The sequence below is a fragment of the Ruditapes philippinarum genome, unplaced genomic scaffold (genome assembly GCF_026571515.1).
Source record: "Ruditapes philippinarum isolate M1 unplaced genomic scaffold, ASM2657151v2 ctg3770_1_1_1_1, whole genome shotgun sequence".
In the NCBI taxonomy this organism is placed as follows: Eukaryota; Metazoa; Mollusca; class Bivalvia; order Venerida; family Veneridae; genus Ruditapes; species Ruditapes philippinarum.
Genome location: NW_026858656.1, coordinates 168016 through 178630, shown reverse-complemented (window position 1 = coordinate 178630; position 10615 = coordinate 168016). Strand labels below are relative to the sequence as shown.

Here is a 10615-nt window from a genome sequence, read left to right as displayed (position 1 = left end):
TTTGACTAATCGGACTGCAAAGTAAGCGTCATAAATTGGAAAAATAATGATGTCAAATTGAATTGCAGATATCTGTAACCATGTAAGACTAACTTTATTTATGAGTTTTTTATCTTTATTTACAAAATAAATAATACAGAAGAACAATTGGTTGGACAAAGGTACTTGTAATAAATGTTGTACTGACCTTGTTTATAATATTCAATTTGTAATTAGATTTCGCGAGGGTATTTTTTTAAATCCTGAGGGTTTCCAATTTTGACGTTGATATTGCTTGCACGTTTGGATATTGAGTGATAAATTATCTGTTAATGTAAACATGAAACATTGAAGTAGAAAATCTGTGACAGTGAAATGTTCATTTTTGTCTTTTTTCAGCTTTTAGTAGATGACCTAATTAAAAAATTATAATGACAATAACTGCAGATTTATAATTAATACATTAGATCTATAGATTTTGAATATATTTCCCCACACCCAGTGTCGTGATTTGATAAGAATGTGAAAACTCTCAGATTTTTAAATCCTCTTCAGTTGTTTTTTTTGGTAGATCTATATGCGATTATGAAGTAGATCTATAAATATTGAAAATCAACTAAAATTTTGACACTTGACCCATTTACTAAAAGGATTTGTACCTCAACCGGATCTTGTGAGAAGATCAACATCAGTTCAGTAAAAACAGGCGGGATGACCCATAAAACTTTTTAAGATGGCTTGCATTTAATCTGTGAAGTTATGTTAACATTTGAATCATAATAATTAAGAAATAGTTTATCTTTGGTTATATATATTATATGCATCCATAACCTACTTCGTTAAATAATGCACATGAAATGCTGTGCTCTTTACATCATATTTTGTTTTTGTCAACACATGCTGATTACACAAGCAAATTTTTTCCTAAAATTGTTTTACTTCACTATAACTCATATCTGAATCTTAACCTCATGTTACCGGACAGACACTAGTAGATATCTCTGAATAAGTTATTGTGCCGCAAGAGCATGACACATCTTTTAGTTTTATATAAGTAACTAATGCTGCACATATATGGGGAGCTTCATCATGTTTTCACTGTCTAATGAAGTAGCTGGTGATAGTTTAATCAGAAAGATAACAAATCTATTCTTCATTTACCATTCATTTTTCTTTGAAGAGATATAACTTTAGCTAAGCTATATAATAAGTAGTATAAACGTTTCTACTATTAAGTTCAACGGCATTGTTGTTAGTTTTGACGAGACCGTAATATGATATCAAGTATCAATCCTCCTCAAAGATCATCAAAGGATTTTAAATTTTTTTGATTACTTATTTCAACATGTTGAAAAGCTTTACACCTACCATTTCATTAGATCTATGCTTTTTAAAACATGGTTTTATATTCTCAGAAATGCATTGACTATAACATAATGTTGTCTGCACTAAATCTACTACTATAATTTACTACAGATTTACAAAGTTTGTGTATTGTACTTTTAATCTCTTTGTGATAAATCTGATGATACCATAACTACACCATTAAATTTTTAATGAAAATTAAATTGAGATAATTTTGATAAATATCAATGTAGATTTTATGCATTATAGGCAAAGTCAACATAGAGCTTTGATAGAATAGAAATATAATATATACAGGTAGTGAATGAAGTTTATGCTAAAAATTTCATTAGGGGTGTTGAAATTAAGGTGTTGTTACTGTAGAGTAATAATGAGTATGCTCACAATATTATTGAATGGTTCTGTCAAGGAAATCACTCTAAAATAGACTTAGCATTTTAAAATTTTCATGTGGAGTCATGCCATCCAAATCCGCTCTTCCCTACCTGCAATGCATTGCCAATTTTTAAACGCTACATGACTCTGACAGGTATGGTCAAGCTTAACTTAACTGCAAGGCTTTTAGAAGTGGCTTATACCTATATACATGTATGATTATTACAACATCATATATTTCTTATTAAAGTAAATATTATTCAATATTGTAAAAATCCCAGCTATTTCTGTATCTGTTAAGCTGAAGGAGACTAAGGTGATGATACCCTAAGGGTATAATGATGTTTTTATGATAACATCTGTTATATTTTTCGCTCTTGACAGGACATACCTGCCAATATTGAATCAATTTTAAAACTGGTGGAAAAGTTACTAGGATTCACAGAGCTGACAGTGTCAAAATAAAGGTACTTATTAATTTTAGTATGTTCATATGATCTGACATTTGATTGCAAGTAAAATAAACTTGTACATAATTGAGAAATATTTTATCAACATACAATGATACATGCCTTGTTACTTTTGAAATTAGAGATACACATACATTGTAATACAGATTTTGCTGTTATTTGAATGAAAAGTGGCAATATAATTTCAAGGGACCCTATCTTGGCTGAAAGTTAAAAGTAACTGACTGTATCCCCTGTTAATCATACCAGGTGAAAAAAAGTGGTGACATGGCCGAGTGATTAAAGCGTCGGACTAGTAATCTAATGATCGCTATGGGTTCAATCCCCATCAGGGGCAAGTCGTTGTTTCCTTGAGCAAGAAACTTTACACTCATTGCTCAGTACTGGTTGGTTCTAGGAACGGATTCGAAAGTGTGTCTATAAGCTTAAAGCTTCCTACACAATCGAACTAAAATAAATTCTGTATAAACCAATCATACCAGGGACAAAATATTGTCTCAAGATTAGAAAGCTGTTTGTCCAACAACTTATGGAAGGTCTGTGGGACCACCTTATTGTGCTATGTGGCGAGATATTGTGCTATTTTGAGTATGGGCAAAATCTCGCCTCTGGAAGAAAGATTCTGAACAAGAACAAAAATATATAAGAATCCAGCTTTGGCATGTCAATATATTTTTACTATGTTTCCACCCAGGTTCATACATGTACAACTTACATTATTAATACATGGAGGAGTATCTAGGGTTTCCTTCCTTTTGATTTGTCAGTTTAAGCATCTGAACTTATGACAAGATTATTATTAAAAAAGGACAACAGTTGCATTGAATTAGGATCAGCCCTAAAATGATAACTGGCCTTTCCAAATATATGACAATCTGAGAACAAAGACGTTATGCACAGCTGGGAATCCCGAGATAGGAGGGCTTATAAAGGTTTAGAAAGTTCATAAGCATTTTTGAAGACTACATATTTTTGTGAGTTTTGAAGTCATACTATTGACAGACTCTACAAGTGAGAAAGTTATGACGGAATTTCAGTGGTTCTACTCAGGTACCTTTTTACCTGAAACAATGTACAGAGGGGTTACCTGAGGTCTTTTTCCAGTAAAACTGGAAAGTTGCTATATGACCAATTCTGTGTTAGTGTGACCTTAAACCCAACCACTTGACACTCCTTGTTCAGTACTGGCTGGTTCCAGGAGTAGATTTGAGATTGTGTCTATAAGCTTTAAGCTTCCTACACAATCAAACTAAAAATAAATTCTGTATTAACCAAACCCAATTAATCAAAAAAAAAAAGAAAAAATGAATAAATAAAAAAAATGAAGTCCTACAATTTGTATAAATTAAATGTGAAAATTTTAACTTCACCTTTGATTTTGTTTTGTTTCAGCATGTCAGATGAGGAACTGTGCCTAGTGAAACCAGAAATTACTCAAATATCATGTCTAGGTAGTGAAAGGTATGAAAACAATGTTGTTCCACATTACCAGTACATTTTAACCTTTACCTTGTTGAAATTGTTAATTTGACTTGTCCAGCATTGGTGATATCAAGATGAAAATTTAAAGCCAACATTATATAACTTGGTTAGACAATACTAAATTTGGCATAGACTTATTGCTTTAGGTTCGTTTAAGGTAAGGTTTAAATATAGAGCATGCACTTTTCAGTCAAAATCACTTCAGTTGTAAGTTTCTCAACTGAAATCTATTTGGATGATTATTTTTGTAGTATAACTAAAATGTGTCTTAGTGAAAAAATGCTAGAAACCTTCACAAAATTAAAATGTTTTTTTTTACAAAGATCAAATTTTTTTGTGCAAAATATTGATAATGTCCTTTTGTCTACAGAAGCTTTAGAGGATGTTGAAAGATTTTTTTGTGTTTAAAGATATACTATGCTCATCTTTTGTTAAAATACTTTTAATGCAGAAATTTATTGAAATATTGGAAATGTTTCCTGAATATGTCTTATTCGAATAAGTGAATATGGGAAGCTGAAATTCTGGTTACTTGTCAGATTATTTTGGTCTGTAAAAGCTGCCAGATTTTTTAATGACTCTATGTAACCTGTAGTGTGTAGAGGTTAAATCGTTACATATTTTGTGACTTGGCTTGCCCGGCTATAGACTACAGGTGTGTAAAAAACCATGAAAAAAAGATCAAGATTTCCATACCTATCAGTGAAATTTTCAGTGTCATTTCTAGGTTAGCGCTGCCATTTTTAATGTAAACCAATGATAATCAGCCAGGTATTCTGATAAAGGAACAGTTGCAGCTTTTGGCTCTGCGGTGTTTCAATTGAAAACAGAAGTGGTGCATGAAATACCAAATGACACATTTAAAAGAAAAAAAGTAAATAAAAAATGAGTAGAATTTTTTTTTAATCTGATTTCCCTGTTCAAAGGCTTTGCCTACTTTTATATTAAACCTTAGCAAAGAATTACAAGAAAATACTGATGATGTTTAATGATATATTTCAGTTTTGAGGAGAGATGGAAGATCTGTGTTAGGGTGACAAGTAAATCAAGAAAGTTAAGGTCAGATGATGGGACACAATATTTCAAAGTTGTCCTTGAAGACAAGTCTGGGCAGATTGATGCGCTCGCATATGGAAGTCAGAATGTCCATAAATTCTTCGACAGATTTGAGGAGGATAAGGTACTAAGCTTACAGCAAGTCCCTCTATTTTTCCCCCAATGAATTATGTTACATGTAAAATGGTTACCCAGTAATATTACAATCCATCCAATTCCTGATAATTAATATTTTTGAGATATTATGTATTACTGGTATATTAAGCTCAAATAAGTGTCATTTCTATCTCTAGGTTTTATAATAATGATGATGATGATGAACATTGTGCCAGATTCTCAATTTAAAGCTGTATGCCTTGAAATCTTTGAAAAGTAAAATTGGAGCAAAAAAATTAAGAATTATATTAAAACTGTCAGTCACAAAATGTTAAGTTGTTAAATGACAATTTTCATTTCCTGAGCTAAATAGGACTGAATTTTACTTTAAAATTCTACTTAAAAATTCAGTTTAATTTTGCTTTTGCTTCACAGTATCAAGACAAGTTGCATTTCTTTAAAGGAACTCCACTGTGCTCCATTAGCCTAAAATTATAAAATTTGAAATTCTTTCATAAATCAACTGGTGTACTTAAAATTGAAAAATATGCAATAGATAACATATAAATGAATATACTTGATATTAAATTGAATATTTACTGTTACATGATTTTTGGCCAATTTAGTACAACACTTTTCATTTTGGGGGTCAATTTGCATGACAAAATTGATTATTCCTGGGGAATGGAGTGAGCAAATGATCTGAAGTTCTGTAGACAAGACCTACATCCAGTTAAAAAATATTGTAAAATGAAAAATATTTTCGATTAGTTTGTGTCAAAAAACCTCAGTGGAGTCCCTTTAACTTGAATGAAGCTAGTTTGGTATTCATAAGCTACAGTCCTAGGTGTAGTACATTTCTTTTTATGATGGTAAGGATGGTAGTCAGGCCATTTGTCTTCAGCTGCTTGACTACCAGTAAGTGGAAAAGTGAGCGATTACTTGTGAAGACACAGGTTTTATACAATAATAGAAATTAGGAATCTATGATATGAAAATACATGTATGTACCGGTAAGTGTCTGAAATTCTGTGAAAAAACTGGTGCTAAAACAAATTTCATGTTAAATTTGAGCTGATTTATTTCAGGTTTACTTTATATCTGATGGAAAGTTGGTAAAACATATAAAAAAGAATCCACATAAATCTGCAAAAGATAATTTGGATGAAATAGAGAAAATCACGCATAAAAATGATGACAACTCAACTGATGGAAAGGCAGAAACTGAAATAGGAGAGAGGGTAGATCAAAATGGAAAGATACAAAACAAAAATGAAGGGACAATAGATGAAAATGAAGGGAAAATAGATGAAAATGGGGAAAAGATAGATGAAAATGGGGAAAAGATAGATGAAACTGGGAAAAAGGTAGATGAAAAAAGAGAAAAGATAGATGAAAATGGGGAAAAGATAGATGAAAATGGGGAAAAGATAGATGAAAATGGGGAAAAGGTAGATGAAAATGGGGAAAAGATAGATGAAAATGGAGGGAAGATAGATGAAAGTGAAGGGAAAATAGATGATAATGATGGGAAAGTACAAAGTGAAGAAGAAAGGAAGATAGATGAAAATCAAGGGCATTTACAAAGTGAAACTGAAAAGAAGATAGAAAATATAGAGGAAAATGTTGATAAAATCATTGATGAAAATGAGCCAAAGAAAGAGGATGAAATAAACCTTGTAGCAGAGAAAGATGATGATAAAAATGACAGAAATAAAGATGATGATATGGATGAAGAGTATTTCTATGAAATACATCTTGAGTCAGGAACTGTGGTTACATGTAAAGATGTAGACAGCAAGCCTACAAGTCATTTTACCCCCATTACACAGTTAAGGCATGTCAGTAAAACATTTGTGGGTAAGTAGGCTTACTGATTAATCAGTTTTCTTGTTATAAAGTACATAACATATTAAGTGTTACTCATTGGGCAAAAGAGGATGGATGGATGGCAAGTTAAAAGTGAACGTAAAAACATAAATGAGGACTAGTAATGCCTTGAATATTTTTATTATAGTCAGCATTGTTTCAGGAGTGTATTTGTTTTTCTTTTGAGTAATATTTATCATTTCCCTTCCTTCATAATGTTTGTTTTATCTTAAAATGATAAGACATTATTGAATTCACCCTTGCAATGCTAAAACCAAAATTGGAAGGCCTTAGCCAGCAGTATAGAGCCAGATTAAGCTAAAACTGCTGGTTTACTGTCTTGCAGGTTCATTGAGGAAATTTAGCAGGTTAATTAGAGAACTATGTCTTACATTTCTTTACATTCAGCAGGTTTTTTGACACACCCCCCTTTTTGAGGCCTCAAACAGTCTACAATACCCTATTTAGGCCCAAAACACTGTTTTTCGTTTGAGAAATGTTGATAAAAAAGTGATCACTTTTTTGGTGCCACCCCCTCTCAAAAAGTACATCAAGGGGTCGCAAAGAAAATTTTGGACATGTGACATTTAAAAATGGCCTCAGGTCAATTGTAAGGGAACGTGTAACCAGCGCTGAAAAGCCTTTGACTCTATCTCAGTCCATTAAAAAGTTGCAGCACTTTGAAATTAGTTTTGATGGAAAAAACCGATGCAAAATAGTGATTTTTGGCAATTTTGAGACGTCCCCCTGATGCCATGAATGATGATAACAGGAAATTTAAGACTGAGCATGTTACACAGGCTATGGTCCAGTCAATATTTGTGCCAAGTTTCATCAGTATTGAATTATTTTCCATAGTATCATAGCAGTTTGAACTTGTAACAAGAGGCTTTTCAATGAAAACGGCCATTTTTTACAATATGCTCATGAGGTAAAGGGTTAATTATTTGATTACAAACAGTGTGGTAAATGAATGCAATATTCAGATTTTTTTTCTTCACTCCAGATGTTGTTGGGATTGTGACAGGTGTCTGGAAGTTAGAGATGAAATATACGCAATTTAGATCTATAAATATAACAGACGAGAACGGATGCGATGTGAATGTTGCATTATGGGGCAAACTGGTAAACATTTATTATATTTTCAGTATTAGATAGTGGAACATGTATTATCACATGACAATAAAAATCACAAATTACACGAAATCTGTAATTAGATGCGATATATTTTTACAGTAATTTGAGTAAAGTATCTGAACATGTACAGACAATTTTTTTTCCAAAAAAGTCATTTTGTAGTAAGAAAACAATATTTATAGCTAGGATTGACTCTTTTATTTGTAAATATTTATTTTGGGATTTCATAAATATTTTATTTTCAGATTTTGTAGAGATATTGTTTTTTCACGATTTTGTCAATATTTTATTTTCACTATCCTGGACATTGAAGTACTAGAACTGCCAGAAATTTCATTGTTATTGAAAAGAAAAGAATAACTTGATTGCAAATTTTAAGCTTTAATTATGAGTTTAAAGGTTTTTATAAATAAAATTGTGATGACAAAAAACCCCCATAAAATTCAAGCCCAGACAGATGTTTTGAACTTTAGGTGAACTTGTTTATGTAATTTTCACTTTACAGGCTACAGATTTTGATGTTAAGTCTATAAGTACTGTGGTATCTTTGAAGCATGTGAGAGTGAAGAAAGAGAACGGTAAGAAAAGTTATTTACATAACAACAAACTAACAAATATAATCCATATGTTTCATGATGCATAAATGCATTCTCAGCTTAATTATTAAAAAAAGTGGGGATATTTTACTGACTCTTGTTTATCTTACAATGTATATTAAAGGGTGTGAAGCTTTATTTAATAGTTTGTTTTATAACTGTTTAGCAATGATTTTGTGCATTGGCCATTCCCTCATTTAGAACAGTTTTTCATGCAAATTAATGAACAATTTAATATGTGAATACACAGCTTTTTAAAAGAAATTTGCATTGCTTTTAAAAAATAATGAATGCCTTTTCTTTTTCAATAGCCAAGTTAGACTGTTGATGCAGTTGTACCAAATTTAGATATTTATATATTTTTGTTGTTATATTGTTTTGTTAAATAACAACTTTCCAGTGTTTTAATTACAAAAGCATATCATAGCCAACATTATTTTCAATTTCATTGGACAAGGGTTGCAGGAAATTTCTAAGTTGTATTAGTTTAATTTATCGGCCAATATATCATCATTCACGTAACAGCGTTGTTATTATTAAACAGGAGATGCTGAACTTCAAAGCACTCCGAATACAATACTTGATTACAAACCAGCTGAGCCAGAAGCTGTTGTACTGAGAGAAATCCTGGGTATAGCCGAAGACGTCACTGATGTAGAAAATGAAACCAGTCATTGTTCCAGATGTCGTAAACGGAGAGGAAGTTTCAGCTCTAGCGTAAGCGGTTCTTCTAAACGTCATAGAAACGATTCCGGTAATAGCAGTGGAAGACCGAAGCCCAAGCGAAATAATTCAAATAATAGCGCAATGTGTAAAAGACGTGGAAACAAACAGTTACTTGGTCGAAAGGGGAGAAAAATTTATATCAGAAAACGTAACAGTACACGTGATTATTTCAAAAGTGAGGATAGTGACTCTGATCCGAGTGATTCGGTATCGGAGGACGTGAGAGAGGTGAGGGGGAGAAGACGACCAGTCAGGCATTGCCAAAGCTTGTACTCAGAAAAAATGAAAAAGAAAAGGAGAGTGCACTCATCATCAGATGATGATTCTGAAGAAAGTGATGACTCTGATGATTTTACAAGTGATGATACAGATGCTTCCGAGAAGAAGAAAGATAAAAAGAATGGAAGGAGAGGCAGATCTGGAAATGGTGATGATAAAAAGAAATCCTCACAAGATTCATCCAAAAAAGATGGTGCAAGCAGGTAAAAACTTCGAATCACTCATAGAGTACTATAAAATTACTGTTTTCAGTTAAAAACTCTTTAAAGAATGTTTAATTTAATTTTTTTTTGCTTGTGTTCCATCAGTTTGGCTTATACTGTATAAGTGGTTAATTTTGTGATTGGAAATATTTGGGATTATTTGCAAATACATGAGCACATAAAATTTATCTTTTAAAAGTCCATTCTTAATTAAGCTTGTGCCCTTGCACCAGTGCTGTGTTTAACTAGCAATTCTTATGTTAATATTGTGTGTGTATTTGAGTTTAATTTTACTTGCCACTATTTGCCCATATGGGCGAGTCCTTCAGAAGAGTGTTAGTCATTTTAGATGTTTGAAGTTTTGAAGTGCAAAATACAGGTACAGAAAGATGCCCAAATTCCAGGAGCTTCTGCTGGTACTTTAGCATGCCAAGTGTTAAAGCAAACATACACAGGACTTTGATTGAAGGTCTCAACCGGAAGACTGATTAGTAATTTTAGTTGGCCAGTCCGGGAATCGAACCCACAATGTCGAGATAACAAGTCTCGCGCTTTAACCTATTGAGCTATGCGGGCTGGCATATATCTTTACAACAGTTTGTCTATACTTTTATCAATGGTGAATGAATAAGTTTTAATTCTGCTGGTTCTGAAATCAAGTTCACTGAATACTTGTTTGTTTAATTGTTCTCATTTCATAACAAATCACACCAATTGAAATACCGATATATCGAATCAGATCTACTGACATATAAAGATATGTATATCATTTTATTTCTTTGTGTATTTTCACAGCTCACAAGCTCCTCACACTGTTATTTCTATAGAGACGGACGATGAGTCAGAAGTGGAAAGTCTCAATTCAAAGCCAGCCATTCTCACCAAGGGAGAGAAAAAGTGGAAAGACAGTGGTAATTTTATAACTATCCTTTAATATAAATTCCCATTTTAAGAGAGCATGGTAATGAATATGAATATATGG

At 32.2% G+C, this 10615-nt stretch overlaps 1 protein-coding gene across 1 annotated transcript; it reads left to right on the top strand.

The window, feature by feature from the left end:
- On the top strand, positions 1–10567 carry LOC132753869 (chromosome partition protein Smc-like). Its single transcript, XM_060744410.1, has 9 exons — positions 1–82; positions 2104–2186; positions 3582–3650; positions 4674–4851; positions 5912–6683; positions 7699–7817; positions 8335–8407; positions 8970–9633; positions 10429–10567. The coding sequence occupies exons 3-9, from the start codon at positions 3583–3585 to the stop codon at positions 10565–10567; spliced, it is 2013 nt and encodes a 670-aa protein (XP_060600393.1). The 5' UTR covers positions 1–82; positions 2104–2186; position 3582.
- The last annotated feature ends 48 nt before the right edge of the window (positions 10568–10615 follow it).

Bases quoted from the DNA above. Each gene is read 5' to 3' on its own strand.
- LOC132753869 (XM_060744410.1), top strand. From the start codon at position 3,583: ATGTCAGATGAGGAACTGTGCCTAGTGAAACCAGAAATTACTCAAATA. The intron at 3,651-4,673 runs GTATGAAAACAA...GATATATTTCAG, and splicing joins TCATGTCTAGGTAGTGAAAG to TTTTGAGGAGAGATGGAAGA. The intron at 9,634-10,428 runs GTAAAAACTTCG...GTATTTTCACAG, and splicing joins AAAAAAGATGGTGCAAGCAG to CTCACAAGCTCCTCACACTG.